Source organism: Musca domestica, unplaced genomic scaffold, assembly GCF_030504385.1.
Source record: "Musca domestica strain aabys unplaced genomic scaffold, Musca_domestica.polishedcontigs.V.1.1 25, whole genome shotgun sequence".
In the NCBI taxonomy this organism is placed as follows: Eukaryota; Metazoa; Arthropoda; class Insecta; order Diptera; family Muscidae; genus Musca; species Musca domestica.
Window position 1 is genome coordinate 342,475 of NW_026712277.1, and position 22,644 is coordinate 365,118.

At 35.2% G+C, this 22,644-nt stretch overlaps 3 protein-coding genes across 5 annotated transcripts; all 3 read right to left on the reverse strand.

Annotated features, from left to right (window-relative positions):
• Positions 1-874: 874 nt before the first annotated feature.
• Positions 875-2,669, reverse strand: LOC101893408 (phosphopantothenoylcysteine decarboxylase). The gene is made up of 3 exons (XM_005178795.4): positions 2,535-2,669; positions 2,259-2,462; positions 875-1,192 (listed from the first exon to the last, which is right to left on the reverse strand). The coding sequence occupies exons 1-3, from the start codon at positions 2,643-2,645 to the stop codon at positions 935-937; spliced, it is 573 nt and encodes a 190-aa protein (XP_005178852.2). The 5' UTR covers positions 2,646-2,669; the 3' UTR covers positions 875-934.
• LOC131802955 (cytochrome c oxidase assembly protein COX19) lies at positions 2,535-3,016 on the reverse strand. Its single transcript, XM_059123781.1, has one exon. It carries the CDS (start codon positions 2,936-2,938, stop codon positions 2,642-2,644), a length of 297 nt encoding a protein of 98 aa, XP_058979764.1. The 5' UTR covers positions 2,939-3,016; the 3' UTR covers positions 2,535-2,641.
• Positions 3,017-6,280: 3,264 nt separating this feature from the next.
• On the reverse strand, positions 6,281-22,521 carry LOC131802945 (uncharacterized). Of its 3 annotated transcripts, none has more exons than XM_059123763.1 (13): positions 22,310-22,521; positions 20,681-20,928; positions 19,930-20,055; positions 19,674-19,844; positions 19,214-19,606; positions 18,247-19,147; positions 11,346-11,916; positions 11,126-11,264; positions 10,947-11,052; positions 8,468-10,881; positions 8,249-8,396; positions 7,338-7,730; positions 6,281-7,254 (listed from the first exon to the last, which is right to left on the reverse strand). In XM_059123763.1, the coding sequence occupies exons 2-13, from the start codon at positions 20,861-20,863 to the stop codon at positions 6,434-6,436; spliced, it is 6,366 nt and encodes a 2,121-aa protein (XP_058979746.1). In that variant the 5' UTR covers positions 20,864-20,928; positions 22,310-22,521; the 3' UTR covers positions 6,281-6,433. The 3 variants fall into 3 exon arrangements, with proteins under 3 accessions (XP_058979746.1, XP_058979748.1, XP_058979747.1); XM_059123765.1 differs by having other exon boundaries at positions 11,346-11,592; positions 22,310-22,520; XM_059123764.1 differs by having other exon boundaries at positions 11,346-11,604; positions 22,310-22,520.
• Between the last annotated feature and the right edge of the window lie 123 nt (positions 22,522-22,644).

Consider the following 22,644-nt stretch of genomic DNA (forward strand, 5'->3'; position numbering starts at 1 on the left):
TATTTTATGAAAACTTGTTCGGTGTAAACAAGGCTTTATACCCCAGACAGCTTAAATTCGATTATTGCCCGAATAGTGAATTTTCTTTAAAAAATCATGCGTTGCAGGACTTGTCAAAGTTTATTCATTCAATATATTTGTTTTTCTGAAAACATTTAACACTTTTTTTGCAAAAAAAAAAAAAAAAAACTTTTCATCAACAACAATTGAAAAAAAAAAATTTTTTTTTTCAAAAATAATTTGGGGCTAAATGAAAAATAATGTGAAATTATACAAAAACAAATGTAATAAAAATAGCAGCTCGAATTTTATTTCATTGTTTAAATATTTTTTAAATACTAATTTAATTTATAGTAATTATTAAACATACAAATATAACTGTCTATTGTATATAAAATTGAATTTTCCATTCACACACCACAAATCACCCGACAAACACAGACAAATGAAAATAAATAAAAACATAAAAAACATGTAATTATAAGATTAATTAAAAAAAAAACAAAGCTTCAATGAATCGTTAAAAAACATAAATACACGTTTTTTTCTTCTTAAAACACAAACACACATAAACTTTTTTTAATATTATCGATTAATTTAGCTGTTAAGTTCTCAAATAAATAAAAAAAAAACAAAAAAGTGTTGTATTATGAAAACAATATAAAAATAAAATATAAATTATAAAAAAATGCTATGATACACATTAAATATAGAGGATACACATTACAGAAAGAAAATACAAAAAAAAAAAAAAACAAGAAATGATACACTACAAAACAAAATTCACTACGTACATATGTTTAGAAATACATAGTTATATTGACTAAAAAAAAGATATTATAAAAATGAAATAAATTAAAAAAAATGAAACATGTTGTTTTTCTCACTGGAAAGTATATTTTTATTATTATATAATTATGTTTTTTTTTTTTATTTACACACAACGCAATTTTAGTAAAATATTTTCAATAATTGTATCAACCTCAGCCATGGCCCCGTTGCCCGTATCACCACACATCAGAGTTTTGGAAACGGTTGGAACTTCATGATAACCCCAGGATTTTAATTTGTTTATATGTTCACTGGTTACGGGATGATCAAACATGCGCGTATTCATGGCTGGACAAAAGAGTAGAGGTTTCTTGAAATCCCAAGCACGCACCACGCACAGTAATAAATTATCACATAGACCCTAAAATAATAGACAAAAAAAAATCATTAGGGAATTGCTAACCAAATACGTATGTCTTAAAGAGCTTTATAAAACATCAAGAACAAGTAAAGAAGGTGTTAAAAAATACGTAATGTTTTAGTCAAATAGTCTTTCGTTGCGGGCATCCAATGCTAAATAGTAGCCCAACCAGTTGCAAAATGTGACTTAGGACCATGGTAAAATTAAGAAGGTAAAGTCATTTCAAATAAGCAATTCCATCCTTGTACGTATAATGGATTTATAAACAAACTTTTTGACAATGAGATGTTGTCAAATGAATAATTTTGAAAAAAAATTGTAAACATATGATTGCATGACTTTACCTTCTTAATTCTACCATGCTTAGGACTTTGAGATACCAATAATTTGCGGGCTAACATCACAGGGTGAGATAAAAAAACTACCACAAATTCAAATGCCACAATTTTTAATTTTTTTTCTAATTTTTATGAAAAAAAAAAGCAAAAAAATGTCGGAAATAGCATCAAATATTTGAATAAGTTTAAGGGCTAAGTACATAAGAAGCTTGAAGTCACGGCTAGGCATATTTTGTGACATTCACAAAGGGATTACAGAGCCGCACTAAAATCCAGCCGTCGTTTTCCATTATAATTTGACATTAATATGCCTAGCCATGACTTCAAGCTTCTTATGTACTTAGCCCTTTAGATTTGTTCGAATTGGTCATTTGGCCCATTCCCGGCGAAGCGCTTGCTTGAGCTGTCACTGGAATAATTTTAACAGCTGTCAGACGAGTTGTTTAGATCAATATTGAGTATTTTTAGCAAGGATATAGATTTAGTTAAGTACCGGTACTGAGACTTATGTCAATTAAAAATTTTCCGGAGGACGATTTTTTTGCCAATAAAAGCCCTAGCAATTAACGTTCAATTTGTTGTTCAAAGGTATCACTTTTTGATTTGTTTGATTTTGAAAATTAATTATCGCAATTCTCCAACAATGGAGCCTAATAATGATGTAACCAAACACTGGATGAGATAACATTTTTATTAAACAAATCAAAATATTCGTATTTCGTACTTACAACTGCAATTTTTGCCAATGAGTTTGCACTTAACGGTGCTATTACCAGCATATCTGCCCATTTTCCCAAATCGATGTGTAAAACAGGATCACCTCGTTTTGTCCACGCATTCCATTCACTTTGGTCATCTAATATTTCTATGTTTTTGGGTAACTCGGAGGCTTTGACAAAATGTTTGGCGTTCTCAGTTAAAATTACTTTAATCTAAAAGAAAGAGGGAAAAGAATTAGTATTTCGCATTAATTCAGGAATTATAATCATTAAAAGAATACCAACATTAAAGCTAAATTCCGTATCTAAATTTTGTAGTTTTTCAATTAGCAGTGGTAACTTGATGGTGGCCACACTTGCTGTACAGGCTAAAAGTAGATTTTTTGTTGTTTTCATTTTGTCCGATTTGGCGTTGACGTTGTTGTTGTTGCTTCCTTTTGCCTTTCCGATTTATCCTCAAATCCTAGCTTTGACCATTCAGCCTTTTCCATAAGTTCATTCTTCATGCGACAGTTTAAATATTCTCGTGCCTCGTTGCGACACTGGGCACTTTGGTCGTCACTTTGATGTAAACACCGCATATACAGTAAATAGTATTTCTTGCAAAGACCTTCGTGATCAAGAGGGAAGCTACCTTTTTCCGGGGCAGTGGGTATAAACTTGGATTGGTTGAAGGTATTTGAGGTCATTTCAAGAGTTGTGTTGTTCCGGACCGATTAGTTCAATGGAACGGCGGCTCAGCGAAAGGCACGAAGGGAACTAAATTAAGCTTTTTTCGTTCATCTTGCTCCCTTAGCTCACATAGTTACCTTAGTTCATTTCGTTCATTCATCTTATGTCATTCTCTTTGTTTTTTGTTTGTTTTTACTTTTAGAGTTGCTTTACACGTGGGGGTTTCTCCAAAGGGGTGTCTTGTCCTTAATTTTTAGTAATTTTGCATAGGGAATTTTGATAGGGAATTATTTTTTTGGTTCTTTAAAATTTCGTTATTTTTAAATGTAATATATGGATCTATAGCAAAGGAAGTGTAATGTTATTAAAAAAAAAAAACAAAAATCCCAAGTTAGGAAAATGTATTCTTTGTTATCATTAAAATGGTCGAAAACGTAAACAATTATTTTTATTTAGATTGAAAAGACCTATATAGACACAGAAGGGATGGTACGCATTACAAACTCTAAAAAATCATATTAAAAATTGCCCAAGAACCATGGCCCAACAAGAAAGGTTTAACGTGCAACAATTGGTTTTGTTTATTCTATTTTTTATAAAATTACTCCACTGGGGAATACCCCAATATATATTGCGGTTTCCCACAAAATTGAATCGATAATAGGGGGATAATATTGTTTTACCCCAAAATTATGTATCTTGTTTCCCGTTAACATGGAAAGTATGCATTTCTATTGCATCTAGCTTGAAATATTTTCAAATTACTTTATTTTTGAATCAAAACAATACACACACATATACAAACTGTATATATGTTTTGACAGAATAGGGACACCAAAAAAAAAAAAAATAAAAATATTTTGGCAAAAATAAGAAGATTTTTATATGTTGTCTTATACGTCACAAATCGGGAGTTGTTATGATAAGCATTTCTCAATAATTCTTAAAAATTTCAATAATTTTTCATTTGAAATTTTCAATTCCAGAATTGGTTTGACAGTTCAGCAGTCCCAGCAGCTGTGTCGATGCGACAACCTGTATTCTTCTATCATAAAACGAACCCTATTGAAATTGGTTGATGGTATGCAGTTCGGATTTGGATACAGCTCCCACACATATCTTCGCTTTTGCATAAATAATTTTAAACGTAAATAATTTTTCCTCACGGATTCCACGTAGAAAAACATTTGACAGCAAGAGTGGACTAAAGGTGAGGGTACATAAGCAGCTTGGCATCATGGCTAGGCATATTAATGTCAAATTATAAGGGGAAACGACGGCAGAATTTGAGTACGGCTCTGTCATCCCTTTATGTCACAAAAATTGCCATGCGAAGACTTCATGCCGCTTATGCACCCGCACCTTAATTCCTTTGAGACCTATGTCCAAGAGAAATTGCAAGTACGAGTAATTTTTTCCCTTTCCATCAGCTTTTCCTCTCTCTATCTCTCTCTCCTTCAAGGACCTGCCGCAATTAAACTCGTCTCACCCGATTAGACATTTAAGACTTATAGCTCCCATATATTAGTACAATCCGTATTCAAATTTAAACAATCCTAACGCCGTACTTCACATACACATTTGTTACCCATGAACCCGCTAAGTGTTGTGGATTATAGTCGTTCCCGTTCGACTTTTTTTCTCTTCCTTGCAGGTTTGTCTCTCATCCGACTAGACATTTAAGCCTTATAGCTCCCATATATTAATACAATCAGTTTTCAAATTTAAACAGCCATAACGACGTAATATAGAGGGTGAGAAAAAAACTGCAACAAAGTCAAATGTCATAATTTTTACATTGCTTTTTTTAATTTTATTGAATGAAAGCAAAAAATATCGGAAATAGCATCATATTTTAGAATAAATTTAGATTTGTTCGAATTGTTCATCTTTGGCACGAATTATGGCCTTCAAATGGCCAATGAAACCGTCACACGCTGCCAGAATGTTGCTCTGCGATATTTTGACCCTTTCCCGGCGAAGCGCCGACAATCTTCTATTTTTTAGTGGCAACCTTGCTTTCCAAAATACTCCAGACACATTAGTCAACGGATTGCTGGACAACGAATGTTTTCTAGTCGGAGAAAACCAAATTCGGCAGTTCACCACTTTCCGCAAAGCAAAGCAACTCTTCAAATATAGAGTGATCACACTACTGCGCTTGAATACCATCACGAATAACTTTTTTTCTAGAAAATTCTCATGTCCGCTTGTAAACAATATAATGAGCTGTCACTGGAATAATTTTGACAGCTGTCGGACGAGAGGCTGAGAACCGACAGCAGTCTGAAGTTGGTTGCAGTTTTTTCAGCCAAATATAAAGAGATCACACTATTACGCTTGAATTCCATCACGAATAACTTTTTTTCTGTAAAATTCTCATGTACGCTTGTAAACAATATAATGAGCTGTCACTGGAATAATTTTGACAGCTGTCGGACGAGTAACTTAGAAAAGACAGCAGTTTGAAGTTGGTTGCAGTTTTTTCATCTCACCCTGTATTAATTCAATCCGTTTTCAAATTTGAACAGCCCTAACGCCGTAAGGCACATTCAAAAGCATTCATATTTTCATTTACTCAACACAAGTGTTGTGGAGTACCTTAAAATCGCTCCCGGTCGATTTTTTCTTTCCTTAAAGGTTTGTCGTCTCTGTTGTAATCCAAAAAGTTTTTATTATTCAATTTTTTTTCACAAAAAATGCAAACCATTCGAAGTACGACTTTAATAAAAAATATAAAACAAACAAACTATTTATTTATTTAAAAATGTATGTTTATATTTATTTATGTTAATATATGTGTTTTAATGTGAAATATTACAATAAAACAAAAAATAGAAAAGTAATGACAAAAGGGAACTTATTGTTTAAATAATCAATTTTATTTATTAAAAATATTTTTTTTGTTTTTTTTTCTCATTTGGATTTATATTTGTGTAGTTGTTTTTATTTCTGTTTATTGTTGTAAATATATAAATACGAAAAATGTATTATTTAGTATTGCTCCTCCGCATGAATAGCTAACATGGGGAAAGCGAGCGTGTTGTGTTTTCGTTCATATTTCATTTGATATTTCGAAAGGCTTTGGGGGCCTGGGCCCGCCCCTAAACACACACAGAACAATTGAAAATGTTTTCGTTTTGTTTTTATGAAATAAATTACATTAAGGGCTAAATAGGACGACTAAAAATCCGTTGGGTATATCAATAAAAATAAATGTAAATTAAAACGTAAAAAATGATGATCAGATGATATTCAGATTCAGATCACCTGCTATTGTATTCCATCAACTTGCGGTTTTTGAAAGAATAGATCCACTAAATACTAATCAACGAATTGAAATAAAACTAGAAATTAAATTATTTTTTTGCAGTGTTAACAACAGGTAATAATAAATATATACAATTGGAATTCTACATGGTGTCATGGTGTAAATGACAAGTGATAACATTGGATTTATGGCCACCATCCAATGAGTGAGTTGGGGGATCATAGATGCCAGGGCAGCATCTTTACATTATGGAACACAGTCCAGATGTTTCGTTGCCACACACCACCTTCTCCTTTTTCCGCAGGGAGGCTTTTTGCAGAGCCGGTTTCAATTCGTAGGTGATGGTATCTTCAACGGGAGGCGGTGTGGGTGTTTTGGCAGGTGGTGGTGGTTGTTTGGCGGCGGGCACAACAACATTGGCCTGGGGTATGGTTCGACTTACAGTTGCCGTGGGACCATTATTGCCGTAAATACTGCCTATTACAGATATGGTACTTACACTGTTCTCACTGGCAATGGAGGGTATTGGATTAGAGTGCTCCTCAAACAACATGGACCCACCACCAACCACAGAGGATTGTGTGCTACAAATTGTTGTTCCGCCACCGCACAAAACTGGTATGGTTGATATTGTTGGTATGTGATTGAATGTGGACGTTGCTGCAGCAGTGGAGGATGATGTCGAAGTACTACTACCACCACCTAAATTACCCTTTGATTGTTCACTACCCAAATAATTTTTAGAATTATGATTTGAGGCTGAGCTATTACTACTACCACCGGTGCTATTGGGATTTACACTGTTCTTGGTAATATTTATTTTGATCTTATTAACTAAACTAGCCAAGGGCATTGTAGGAGCTAAGCCAACGGCAGAGAGGTTATGTTCATCGCCAGTTTCCATATTGCCATCCATGGAAATATTTAAATCTGTGGCCGGTGGATTGTCCGTTGTGGTTTCCGTGTCTTCATTCACAACCGAAGGCGTGGAGGCGGGCCGTTCCTGTTGACCCGGAGACAGGGCTGATGTTGACGATTCAATGGTTTGTGTCTGGGTTTCTTCTAAGGGTTTGAAAACATAAAAAAAAACATAAGTTTAAGTTATTTACAAAAAAAACCCAAACACATGATGTAGATCTACTCACCACTACTGTGTATGGAAATCTCCTCGGGGGCAATCAACACGGTGCCCACATCCTCAAACCCATCATCTTCGTCTTCCTCATCCGCATTGGGTTCTTGTTTGATTTTGATATTCATAAAGCCCACACCTGCCTCAGGTTCGGGTAACTCTTTCTCCACGTACGTATCCAAATCAGTAAAGGGTATATGGGGCTCTTGTATTTCAACATCAGATTCTGTTGTTTCATTTAGTTCGCCATCGTCATCTTCGTGAATATTACCCATTTGTTCACGTGTCACATTTGCCGGCACATATTCATCGTCGTCATCATCAATCTCCGTAACGGATGGTTCTTCGTTGGGCAAAACAATGACATCGTCATCATCATCGTCGTGTTTCGATGTTGTGGGATTTTCTGTGAAAGGAACAAACAAATGTGATTTTAAAGAATAGAATGGAATGGATATTTTTAGCACGGAGTAGCTTCCAAGAGCTATTCTACCCATAAAAGAATCCATAGAAAGTTCTACTGAAGGGTAACGTGTTCTTAAAACTCCTGAAGAATTTTCTCTCCATAAGGGACCATTTAAAAGTCTTATATTCATATAATGTTTGAAAAGCTCCCTCCTCTGAGGATTTTTGTAAATTCTTCTATGCCCTGAAGATTCCCTCAAGGGTAATTTTCTATAGGACGTTCTCAAAGTTCTTTAAAAGACCCCTTTCCAAATGCTTTCCAAAACAAAGATATTATGCCAAAAAAAAAACTCTTTCCTCCATAGAAGGATACCATATAAACTGCCCTCTATTCCTAGACGACAATCTGAAACTTTACTTTTTACCATTCAGATCCTCCCAAAGGCCTTTTACCCCCAAAAAGATCTCTTGAATATCATTCAATATCTACGGAAATTGAGATAAAATGCTGGTACATACTTTCTTTGCTATCGTCCTCTTCAACCTTTATGACAATATCGACAGCATTGTCATCATCGATTTGTATTAAAGAGGGTTCCTCGGCAACATCTTCCTCCTCGTTGGTTTCCATTTCTTTGGGCGGCGGCGTTGGGGGATTCAAAGATGCCTGCAAAAATTTATTTTCATTCATAATTTCCCTTCATTGATTTTCCCAATAATTTCCTTTCACCCCCTTACCTTATAGTCCTCATAACACAACGGATGATAGATTTTATCTTCCACCCGGATGGCACAACGTAAATGCCATTCTTCCAATTCTTCGTTGTAGAATTGCTCAAACCGCTCTTGACACATATCACATGCCCGATCAACATCATCCGGACCGGCGGGGCAACTTTGTATGGGTGAATTGGTGGAACGTTGATTGGAAGTTTCATCCATTATTTCCACATCGGTTTGGGGCGTTTCAAAGAAATTCTTTTCTCGCTCATCCAAATCCTCGATCTCTTCGTATTGTATCCAATCGTTTAGCTCATAATACCATTTGCGGGCATGCGCTTTGCGTGAGGAGTCACGTTCACGCCGATTTTGCCGGAAATGCCAATCTAAATGTTGGCTATATTTTATGGTTTGTTCGGGTGGGAAACGGACACCACAGCTGCTGCATTGCATGCCCGAAAACAGGGTATTGACAATGGCTGCTTGTCGTGTTTTTATCGATTCAGGCTTGGACAGATCTATGGGTTTACTAGCTTCCATTGGGGGTTGAGAGGATGGTGGAATGGCGGCAGAGGCTTCTTCAGTTTCTGTGGTGTTCGTCGTGGTGGCTACTTTACCGGTGGCAGCTGTTTCCGTTGTAGAAGAACTGCTTGCAGCTGGTGTGGCTGTCGTAGTGCTGCTGTTTGTATTAAGAGCAGGAAGTATACCACTTGCCCCTCCCAGGATACCGGTGGACACCAGTTTCTGGAACAATTCATCAATGTTTAAATTACTCAAGGCCGCAGCTGGCAGTATGGGCACCGTGGGCTCTGCTGGTTTCTGTAGCTCGGCTTGCTGGCTCATGGCCGCCTCAGTTGTCAGGGGATTAGTGTTGGTGCTGGCCATAATTTCACCGCTAACCGGAGGTTTGGTTTCCACATATATCATATTCTTAATTTGTACTTTTCCTGCAACGACACCCTGTGGCAATGCTCCAAAACGTATGAAGTATTTATTTGCCCCCAGGTATAGGCTTTTTGGTAAGCCACCATATTCTACACGGGTGGGAGCTCCATCTAGGAGAACAGTTAAAAGATTATCAGCAAATTGCACTGTATGTTCCACCTCGCCCAGGCGGAAACTTTGTATGCGAGCATCCAAAAAGAGCGGTATAACATTGTGAGCATCGACAATCATGTTGATTTTTCCCACCACCAAATCCCTGCGCAGTGGCCCAATGTTGACCTGGGGCGGTGGTCCTTCGGCCTTGAGCATATGCATTTTATTGCGTATGGGCACGGTGATGGGTGGACCACCAAAGTAGATTTCATACCAATGTTCATCGATGAACAGTTCGCGGGAGGGAGAGCCGAAACGTAAATTCAAGGTTTCACCATCAATGGTCACGGGTTTATAGTCGTGATTGAATTGCAGGGTAATCGGCTCATGGTTGTCAATGAATATGGTACGCTGGCCATTTTGAAAACCAATTTCACGTGGCTGATCCACCTCCATAAAGACAATGGCTATGTCATCGTAGAAACGTATCTCCTTGGCGCAGCCATCAATTGTAATGGTGCGGACAATATCTTCCTGGGGATTATCGATGGAATTGCAGGGTTTGGGCATCATCGGGGGAGGTATAACAGAGCCAGAACCGGCCATTGGAGGCATGCCACGCATGGGACCAACCATGGGATTGTTATTACCTCCTTTTCCAAAGTGTTGGGGCATGTTATTGCCAAGCCCGCCACCACTACCGCCACCGCCCATGGGCCATGGTGGCCGATTATTGGGCGGCATATTAGGCCGGAAACCCATGGAACCTCCAGGCGGCCCACCTCGTTTATTTGGTACCATCATATTATTCCAAGGTCGTTGCTGTTGCATTGGACCCACACCACCTGGCATCATGGCATTGGCATTAGGAGGTTCAATCACCCTATCACCCCATTTTGAGGTCTTGTTTCCACGTTTATCCCTGCGATTGTTTCCAGCAGCACGCATATTCTGTTCCTCATTGGAGTCGGTGTTATGTTTATCATCCACCAGACGCATAGGTTCATCTAAATTACCCTCTCCACTGCTTACAGGGGAATCACTTCCTGCCGTGGTCTTGCTTATTTTTGGTATACGTTTCCTTAGGACTGCATCGCGGGCGGCATTACGTTCCGAATCATTGCTGGCGTTGTCATCGTTGCCAATGATTTTATCCTTGAACGTGTTGAGCGATTCACGTCGCTTGGCCTCCTTCAGTTTGTTGTCCTCATTAATGGACATCACCGTTTTGACCAGATTTTTGTACTGATCTTGATTAATCGATTTCGATTCCAATAGCTCTTGGGCCTGGGCAATCATGGTGCGTATCTTTTCATCATTTGCCTCCTGGGTGTCTTCGTTCATTTGCAGTTCGGCCAATTTGTTGCGTTGTTCCAAGTCACGATTTGATTTATCTGGAGAAATTCGAGAGTGGAAAAAATAAATCTGGTGAGCTCATGGAAGATCTTTCTATACATACCAAGTTTCAGCATTTTATTCAACTTGGCAGTTTTGGCCAATTTGGCCCTGACATCATCTAGACTAGACTTCTTAATGTTAGAGGTTGGTTTAGAACTGCCATCAGTCTGGAAAATTGATTAGGGTTCCGAGTTATGATTTTAAAAAAATTGAAACATGATTAGCTAAGCAAATCCTTACCTTGACATTGTCCCAATTTTCATTGGTTTCATTTGTCACACTAAACGAGGGAGGTGGTGGAGCTGTTTCTTCGGCTGTATTTCCGCCGCTAATGGGTGGCATTAGTTGTCTCAAATCTACATCCTCGGAGCCAAATAAACTGAGAATAAAAATATTTTGAAAAAAATTTTGTGTCAGAATGTTGGAAATTAAAGGATTCCCGCAGTGTCATCTCACTTACTTATCAAGTTTTGTTGGTTTACTCTTTTTGGCCAGGGGTTCCTCATCTTTTATTGGAGCCAGGGGTCGTTTTTTGACATCTTCCTCTGAATGATGATCTTTACTTACTTGACCATCCACTGAACCACCACTACCTGTTGTTTCCATTTTAGTGTGCTCCGGTTTGCTTTCCTTCGGCTCCATTTTGCTTTCCATAGCCGCTGGCGATGATGATGATGAGGATGAATGGTCATCGGAGAGTAGTTTTTCTGTAGATTTTTCTAATTTATTAACATTTTTTTGAATTTTGAAACAAACTTTTGTTGTTGTTGGTTTTGTTGTTGTTATCGCTAAGGATGATGATGATGACGACATCGCTAGATTTCTAGCATTATTTGGCGCACAAGAAATATCCTCAAGATTCCTAATAAAGTTGGTCTTGGTCAATGATTTTGGATCTAAAGAGGAAGTGTGTTGCTGTTGCTGTAACAATAGTTGGGGCCTCAAATCTATATCCATCAAACAACCTGTAGCAGTGGAGACTTCCGTCGTTTGCAAAGACGACGACAACGACGGAGACAACGGCAAAAACGCTAATTGGGAATTTTCGGAAATTTTACAAATATTATGTTTTAAAATTGAATAGAGAGACAGAGAAAGAGATAGAGGAGAACAATAACTAAAAACAGAAACTAAAATTATTTTTTTTTTTTGGAATTAAAAAAAAACTAAAAGGAATCTCAAAAAAAGAAGACCAACTCTAAAACGGGGTTTACACAGGCGCGCAGAAAGCTTTTTTGTTTTAAAGAAAAATCTGAGTTTTTAGGAGTCTAAGGGGAGGGAGGATAAAATAATATTTCTCCCAACTCATCGTAAATTAGGTATAGGAAATTTTATGTTAAAAAAAAAACAAAGTGTATGGATAAGAAAGAGGTAGGTAAACGTACACTTAGTTTATCTTTTTTCCCGCCTGACTCCTTGACTCAGAGTTTTCTTTTTCAACTTTCTCTGGCTGCATGTCCCCCGTCGACCATTAAAAAATAATAAAAAAATAAAAAAAACGAACCAAGCCGACATCATCACCACAACAGAAAAAAAAGATACTTAAAATTAAAAATACATATACTTAGGTTGAATGTGCTGCAGCAGAACATTGTGAAATGTATTTTCGATGGAAACAAAAATAAAGAATAACTAGGATTAAGTGCTACTCGATTTAGATACCGGTTTTAGGTCACATTAAAACAAAAAAAAATAAAAACTAACAATAGTTAATTGCTTTAATAACATCTCTGGAATTGCAATACCTAATTGACCCATTAAAAGTTTAATATAGGGTTGCACATAGTCTGGATAGTAGAATCTTTACATTTTGTTTTGCATAAGAACCATTACAACAAGGTCCTCTGACTTACCACCAATGCACTTCAAAAGTTGGTAGTGTAATAGACACTCTTCAGGGAGACATTACAATAAAATATATTCTTTGTTTAAAAACAATAAAATAAAACGATAATAAATAATAAATAAATAAAACGAATAAAAATGATAATGAAAATAAAAAGAAGTAGCCTCAAAAGACCTCATATAGTTGGGAAATCATTCGAAATTTCTATTTCTATTGGTAGAGGCCTTTTTGGACTTTCGGAATCTTTTCTGATCTATTTAAAGGAGGCCTCTAGATACGAACAATCTGTATAGAGATTTAAACAAACCCACTTCTTCTTAGACCGAAGATTTTCACAAAATCTTCTTTAAAGATTCCCCTAAAGATAGGTTTCATAAAATCTTTTGTTTTTTACAGAAAGATCGATGAATGGTTTTCTATTCCAAGGGAAAAGAATTCCAATACAAAATAAAAGTCATCGAAGGGTCTTCTAATGAAAGAAAATTTCTCCAACGTCCAAATATGTCCCCAGATTTTTCAAAATGTTCCCCGAAATATAGGAAGCGGCCATTGAAAATATTCTTCCATTGGGAGGTCTTTGAGCAAGTTTTTTTCTGTGCATATTTTTTTTTGGGCCTTCTCCATTCCACTTGCAGTAGTAGAGTTATTTTCCGGCATTAAAAATAAAATAGACCAAGATTTATGAAAGTATAAACTTTTACAGGAACGTGTTTATGTTCAATAATTGACAGGAGATTGGCAATTAAAAGAATTTCACTTTCAAGTTAGTTTTACATTATTCTGACGGTATAAATGGAAGGATTATATAGATTTTGTTCTTTGACGAGGCTCTTTGAGCTCTAAAACTGTAATTTAACTTCACTTTCATCAGTTAGTAACTTGTTTTGTACGTTTTCCATTTTGAGGTTATGTTAATTTTTTTTACTGGAGAAATTTTGTTGGCGACACTTTTCAAAAAGGTTAAAGGAAATGCCATCTGGTGGCATATTTTCTTTAACACCTAAAAATAATTTTTCTTTATTATTTAGCCAAAAAATTTTCACGTTTGAGCTAAGGTTTATGTGGTCTTTTTGCTTGGGGTTGGTTATCCAACTCAGTATCATTACGAGAATTATGTAAATACTGTACTTTGGTAGGTCTTTTTGAACTCTAATAATTTTTTTCATTTTTTTTTTTTTTTGTAATTTTTCTTTTTGAGGTTAGGTTTAATTATTTACTTGGCGTTGGCGGCACTTTTAAAACGGCAAAAGCAAATTACATCTGGTATTTTCTTTAAGCCTGTAGCTTCACTTGATAGTTCAATTAATAGATTTTGAGGTTAGGTTTATATTTTTTGCTTGGGGATTTTCCAAACGTATTCATTACGATAATTATGTAGATTTTCTAGGGGATATTCCAAAACTTCCATTATAAGTATTAATGACGAGATTTTATAAACTCCAACATTTTAAATTGACTTGTCGATCTTCAGTTAGTGGTTTTCCATTTTGAGGTTAGATTACATTTTTTGGATGGAGGAATTAAAAACAAAAACTTTTCAAAGATATGTGAACGTTGTCTATAAACAATAAATATCTTGTGGAATAATTCCTTTAAAAATGTAAAATCACTTCACTTGATATTTCAACAAAAAAATATTTTCACTTTTGAGGTTAGGTTTATGTTTTCGGTGGCTTGGGAATATCCTGCAACATTACGATGATTATATCTATATATATCTTCATTAAAATTCATTTTTCTTCCATCATTGTTGGAATTCCAATTTGAGGTTAGGTTCTTAAAAAAAATTATAGCTTAGATATTTTGATGAATTGAGGATGAGTATCAAATTTTCCAACCTTTCCCCAATAATGATTGAGCCCCCATATGCATAATTTATATAGATGGATACATTTGTTTTAACTTAAATCTAATGTGACGTCCTTGCCTTAAAAAGTCTCTTCAAGAAGGACGACCCTCCTTGTAGGGGAGAGAGAGAGGGAAAATCTTTGAAAATACTTTTTATCGGCGCAAAGTCCAATGACTGTCACTTTTTGGTATCGAGTTTATCCTTTCAGTTTGTTAAACATCGAAGATACATTTCTGGTGCATACACACACACATTACAACATTTTTTGCAACTACAAAACTATTTAATAAAAAAAAAAACAAACAAAAAATAATAATTAATAAACCAAAAAATTATAATCTAAAGAATCTCAAATATAGTTTTAAATTTACAAGTTATTATTGTTTTTTAATGTGTCTTGATATTTTTTATTTTGTTTTCGTTGTATTTTTTTCTATTCATATCATTCTATAGAGAAAGACAGAGAGAAAACATTGTTCTTGTTTTTTTTTGCATACATGTAGTATTTTTTTAATATAGGGATGCTGTTTTCAATCAATACTCTAACAACAAAAGTTCTTATTACAGTTATTTGTCGTTTAATATTCTTATTTTTTGGTTTTATACTTATTTTTATTATAAATAAATACAATTTAACAAAAAAACCCCAAAGAGTTGAAAATATAAAGAGAGGGAGAGAGAGTAAAAGCATACAACAGAGTGTTTGGTGGATGGATATTAAGGAACAACTAGGGGTCAATTAAAACAACGTAGGGCAATTTTTTTAAGCAGTTTATTTGTTTAAGTATTAAAATAATTTAATACTAATTATAATTTTTGGTTTTCTTTGCGTTTTTTGTTTTCTTAATAGTAAATTACTAGTTTAGTGGAGAAAAAAATAAAAAAAAAGAACTACTAAATTCGGGCTCTCTTTGATATAAAAAATTCCCGTTTTTTCCTTTCTTTCCTAATTTTTGGTAAATATCACAGCTAATATATCACAGATAAAAGTTTGTACACCACCCGCCTGCCCTTTAAAAGCCCAGACCATGTGAGAAGGAATCGTTTATTTTGCTTGCATTGTATTGGTTTTTTTTCATATTCATTAATATCATTTCCGTTGCATGATAACAATTATAACCTAGAAATACCTCTGTAAAATCCTGTCGAAATCGGTTCATAGTAGGACCGGCCCGACGTACTTTCCTTACGGTTTTGATATTGTCATAAGGAAATTTTGACACTTTCTAAATTAAAGGAATCTCATCTAAGGTTTTTTCTAACACATTTCTGAGGTAGGTAAATATATGTTCTTCAACAATAACATTAAGTTTGTCATTCATTATCCATAGAACCCACCCTTCCCTTCAAGAATAATTCACATAGGCCAAGTGGTGAGGGAAAATTGAGATCCAAAAAGAGTGATTCAAACAGAGTGAATTTTCTATTGCAGTTCCTAATGCTAGATTTTTCTTTGGTTTTATTTCTTTCTAAGTTAGTTATGAGCTTAGGTTTTTATATTTAACTGAGTGAAGTTTTCTTTCCACAAAAAAACTATTTCAAATGAGCCATGAACGCTGCTTACAAAAAGAAGCTGAAAGAATAATTATTTCTATAGGGGTTTTTAAGAACTCCCAAGTCTTACAATTAGTTCTTAAAAATTATTCTTTCTAAACTAGGGGCATTTTTAGCCAACAAAATGTTTGCCCGGTAGTAAAAGAATCTAAGGTCATTAATGGAAAAATATCCATGATGTTTTCATCATTTTTCATGTATGCTTTTGCTGGATGTTTCGTGTCAATTAATTTGATAGATAACTTCACTGATTTAACTTCCCTTTTTTATACCGTCCATCTTGGAAAGGTGGTTCCGTTTATAACATCCCTAAATATTCGTCGTAGACCCCATAAAGTATATATATTCATAATCAGCATAAAATTCTAATTCAATTTAACGACGTCCGTGTGTCTGCCTGTCTGTTGAAATCACGATACCGCCCACATTACTTGACGTAGACCTTCAACATTTGGCAGAACAATGTGTATTGTGTCTGGGATGGTTGGTATTGAAAATGAGATATATCGGTCCACGTTTTGGTATAGTCCCCATGTAACTGTACCTCCCGATATTCGATATTTTGATGATTTTTGCCACATTTTCTACATGAACATGTCTAAAAATTAGTATTTGTGGGTCATAATGGGTTCTAATGTTTCCTTTACCCTAAGGTGGAGGGTATTTTTTTACTTGTTTTTCCTTATGTCGAAATTTGCACATAAACGAATTCCCAGGGTTCTAATATATCCCTTGCAAATAAGTTTGGATTGAAATAATTACCGCATCTATGAGGGCCCTGAAAAATCTCATAGCTTGAAGTAAGTTGTTGGAATGTCCGCTATCTTAAAACACAAAAACAATTTAAAAGTCAGTGGAAATGGAGCAGTTTTGGTTTCGGGATACCGTAGTATTTGTATTTGTTTGTTCGGGATACCGCAGTATTTTGTTGTTGGAAAATCGTCTGGCTTAACCCCATTATTGTTGTTTTTATAAAAACAAAGTTTGTTTATTAGTGGAGAACGATGGTAATGTTTACCAGGGCGTATAGCAGGATATAAGTTTCGGAAAGAGAAACCAATCTTCATCAGTTCCCTTGCTTTATGTCTGTGATATTCTCCCCAGAAATTATTTTAAAAATAACTTCTACGACAAAAAACTTTTTTTTACCAAAGTGACAAGTTCGTAAGCTCAATAGAAGAGGAACCAAAGAATTACATAAAACTAAAATTCTTTTGGAAAAACTTCTAAATCTTACAACCGCACTTATACATATTTTCATCTTTCTCCACTTGTTATGCTTTCGTTTTACATAAACGAAGTAAACATTACCATTGTTCTCCACTAATAAAAACAACAATAATAGGATTAAGCCTGACCGTCAGTGGAAATATTTAAAAAGATATTTCACAGAAAATGAATATTTATATAACAACTCATCTATGTCCTGAAAAACTTTTGGAACCCTTCCTATTTCAAAAAAAAAAATAATAAAAATAATTTTTTAAAACAATTTTTATCTGCAATCACGAGAGGTTGTGAAAATTCTTTAACACATTTTGTTTATCGACAGAAACCAATTTGGAAGATTTGCTACCAATATAAGACCTTTTCAAGAGGTCTCTTCAGATAGACTTTTCTAACACGCCCTTTGCATCGAATACTTCATTCTATTTTTTAAACATTTAATTTTTTTCTGAATTGTAAATAAATATTCGTAATTTATCATTTTTCCCCTCTATCCAAAAAAAAAAAAAAAAAAAAACAATTTGTACGATTTGCTACAAATTGTGGATATCTGGACTTTTCCCAGATATCCTTTGCATCGAATACTTCATCCCATTTTTTTAAACATTTAAAAAATCATGTTCCCTCTTACATTGTCAAGCAAAATTAAACGATTCCATAAAACAGGAGCGCACCAACTGAAAAGCCATTGAGGCATCTATAGAGAAAAGAGAAAAAGACATCCAGATAATATCTCCACCCCCCATACTCTCAAAGAAACACAAACAGAATACCTAACAAAACTCTTTGGGGTTATTATGTGAAGAAATAACAAATTTCTGACTTTCGAATAAATTATCATTAAAATTAATGCAATAGTTTTGTAGTGAAGGTGACATGTCTTACTTTTGTCTGTATTATTTGCAGACGAAGCAGCAGCAGCAGCAGCTGTAGCTGTTGTTGTGTCTACAATGCTGGTTTTTACATCCTCGCCGCCAATATCCGTCGTTTCCATATCGGTGATTTTGGGTAAACGTTGTTTTTCCGGCGATGAAGCCAACATTGACGATGATGATGATGTTGTGGACATTCTACGGCTGTGGGATCCACTATCTTTATAACTTTCAGCTGCCGATTCGGGTGAAGGACTGCGTGAACTAGTTTTACTACGTCCCGAACGAGAGGATTTATTCGAACGTTTCGAATCACGTGATTTACTCGGTGAGGAACTGGGAGATGATGATTTCCTTTTGAATGCACTCGATAGCGGGGCAATTTCAAACGCGTCTTTATCACATTTTGTGGATGATGATGATGATTTGTCTGATTTGCCGTAGGATGAAGCATATGATGACTTTTTGCGCTCAACATTGGATGAGGTGGAGGAAGATGATGATGAACCTTTGGAATCGGAACGTTTGCGATCTCTTTCCTTATCACGACTGGAACTTTTGCTGGAAGAGCGAGTCGAGGAAGAGCGACTGCCACTTGTGGAATTGGATGAGCTTGATCTTGTGGGTGATTTGCTGCGACTACTTTTGTGGCCTCGATCATTGCGATTATTTGACTTTGTGTCGGATTGCTGTTCGCCATGTGATGATGCTGTTGAGGGAACGTTGGCAGCAGTAGGCGGCTGTTGGTTAGATTGCTGTTGCTGTTGTTGCTGCTGCTGTTGTTGTTGACGCAACAAACGTGGATCACGTTGACGCACTGAACTTATCAATGCCGAATTGACGGGATGAACGCGGGGTTTATTGGCATTATTTCCAGCAGCAACTGTGGGCATATTCACCATGGGAGGAACATTCTAAAATGAAAAAATATAATAATTAGTAAATTATTATTCTTCAATATACCTATCTCTAAAAATTACCTGTTGTGTTGGTTCATTTATCATGCCGGGATGGTGTAGGTTTGGTCGTAAACCTCGGAAATTGTGATGATACATGGGTGGCCTTAGAGGATTAATGGCCACACCGGGGGTTGCCATAAAACCGGGAGCCATAACTCCTGGCATAACTTGGCCCGCAATGGAGGCATTGGCAGGTGGCCTTATACCAACCGTTTGCAAGGCATTGGCCACAACCAAGGCATCAACAGGTGGTAAGACACCCTCTGCAGTTTTGGAAAACTGTTTTTCCTGCTCTTCCAAATGTTTTTTGGTGGCTTCTAGCTCCAATTCAAGTTTACGTTTCTTTAACTCCAACAATTCTCTAGTTTTATCCTGTAGAATTTTCTCCATTTCTGTGGGTATGGCTTGATTTGCCTACAAATTGCAAAAACAAACAATTAAAAGCCGATTCATTTATGAGAAAATTTTATCATGAACTTACGGTTTTTAAAAAATTTGGATTAACGTGTATCGACGGCTGTTTTGCTGTGATGGGCCAATTGTTGTCCAATCTCTTTACCTTGACATCCAAGGCATAGAGTTTTTGGTCTGAAAATACTTCATTCCATGTTTGCCTCAGGGCATACATTCTTTCTCTGATCTTTTCATTGACCTTCATTTTGATATGGGGAGCAAAAATAGTAATGGTTATAAAAGTGATGCAGCAAACGACTTTGGCGGGTTTTTAAACTACTTACCTTTTCAAAAACTCCACAAAATAAGCTGACAATACATTGGCTGAACAGTTGCACATATGTGCCTTTGACATTTTTAACAATTGAATCGATTAAATACAATATGGGCAATTTAAATTCTGGTGGAACCTGTTTTGGTGGGCAAAAATTACATAAAATTTTTCATTTAGGGCAAACTTTACACTGTGAGGTTGTTTTTTATTTTGAAAATAAACATATTTTGTGTATTGTTTCTTGGAAATTTTGTTATGAGAAATAAAACAATTAACTACAATTGTTTATGATAATTGTTTATTTGTTTTTCATATAATTTGATGTATGTTGCTAAAAAATTAACTGCATTTGGTCTTATAAGAGAGTTTGCAGTTCTTAGGAGCACTTGAAATAGTTTTCATGATACAAATTTTTTTTTCGGAAATGCTCAACTCCGTTTCGTGTGTGTGTTTTTAGCTGCTAACCAAGCCAGCCATTTACGCCAACACAGTTTCGAACTCGACAAAATTGAAGTGTACCAGAAATAATTCTTTCCAATTACATTTCAAAGTGTTTTTTTTTTTTTTTTTTTTTCTCCTACGCATTACACTTTTGTTGAGCAGAACTAGCCTTTTCAAGCCTTTATTTTCTCAACTCAATTTTTTTATTTTCACTAACCATCCGCCGATGGGTGTTGAAATTCGGTCAAGTTGTCTTATGACAGCAATACCAATTGTCTTACAAGCTAGCTATTTATCAAATACACTTTATGACTATTAACCTTTGCTATATGTTGTTCAACGACTTTTACAATAACTGGGGCATATTCGATATTTTCTTCGGCCAACATGGTTAGCATGTTTATAAGCGGTTTGCTGTTGCAATTTAAATCCGACAGACTGGATAGATACTCCTCGGCAACGCGTTCTTCACATTCTCGTTGGGTTTTCGTAGCGATATCCATGGCTACGTTTAATTGTGTTTCTTTTTCTGGGCTGGGGATTTTCCTGTGTTTTCACAAATTTGAAACTGAAACAAAAAGAAAATAGACATAGGTTTTATAAAATTTGTGAAAGATGTGTGATTTATAGCTAAGTTAAGGAACTAATAAAATCATATATTTGAAAAAATCTTAATAAGTTATCTACAATGCAAGAACATTTCATGGATTTAGTATGGGATAAATGAAAGACCGATATTTCTTCAAAACTCTTCTCTAGTATGGGCATCCGGCAAACCACCTGCTACAATATATTGATGAGTTAACATTGCATTCGTTGTATATATGTGTTCAAATCCTTTATTCACAAAAGTTATGGCCAACAACACGAGATCATGTTTATTCAGTCATAAATGGCGGGATTTATACGTTATTTATACCGTGTGACAAACGCCAATCGATGAGTGAGATACTGTTTACAAGAGAAGAGAGTCAAAGTGCGGTACACACTAGCAAACAAAGCAAAGAATAATTTTTGATTTATCTTGGGCAATTATAATGGCGACTATTGCCAGTTTGTTTATAAAAGTGGGGTGAGTGGTGCTCAAAAAAAAATCTATAACAAACTTCAAATGTACTTAGTATTTAATATTTAGAAGTTTTAATAATACACGTGTTTTTTTTTAACAATTTAACAATATTGCATAACATTTTCATTAAGATATCTAAATTCCGAAATTGTTTAACATGTCCTTGTACCGCCGTATGTGTCTCTGCGGCTTTTTGTATTATTATAACATGAAAGTAATAATTTATCATTGAGAAGAGAATTCTCTCGGATCCAAATGGAGTATGGTTTACAAAAAAACATTAACCCAATTTTTAAGGAAATATGGTAATGTAACCATGTCAACAAATTCAAAGAACCTTGAAAAATGAGCCTTTAATTTTACATTAAATGCCATATGCAATGTTAAAAAGAGGTTCCACTGCAAACAAAATAAGCCATTGGCTAAAACAGTTTGTGATTCTCTTAACGTGTTTTTACAGCACTTGCATGGAAAGACTTATATTTCGAAATTTCCACCAAACACAAATGTAAACACGCACGCACACACTGGACACACTAAGATTGGCACACACACACACACAAAGTCAGTACTATACACACATATTTATGTAGGTATATGTGTTATTGGCAAACATTTATAGCCCCTTTTTTCATGGGAGATGCCATGGAAAATTTTCTTTATTTCAACAATCATGCAAAAAAAATAATTTCAATCGTGAACATTTTCTTTTTGTACACTTTTGTTAACGAAATTCTCTGTATTTTTAATTGCGTTTTCGATATTTTTGCACTTTATTGTTTGGGGAAAAACACAGAAATCACACATCGTATTCGTCATCACATTGGAAAAATAATATACACACAACGTATGACCTTTTGAATTTATTAACAAAACTTACCTTAAATTTACAAAAATGCTGTTTTAATCAGTCTTTATTCATTAAATAAATATCTTTCACTACTTCAATCTTATGTTTTCTCTTTTTTTTTAAATTCAACTAAACACTAAAATTAAAAGTTCACGTAAGAAATGTAAGATTAAAAACGGAGACGATGCTTCTTTTATCCGATTATAGAAAAATGGCTGACGACGTTTAATTCACCACCGCCTCAATGCAAACCACCTTTTCTGTCAAAATGTGCTGTGGGAAAACACAATTAGGTCGCTTGACGTTAAACGCCCAGGCTGTCGGCGTCAGAACGGCTCTATACATTGTTCAGCGTCGTTGCATAT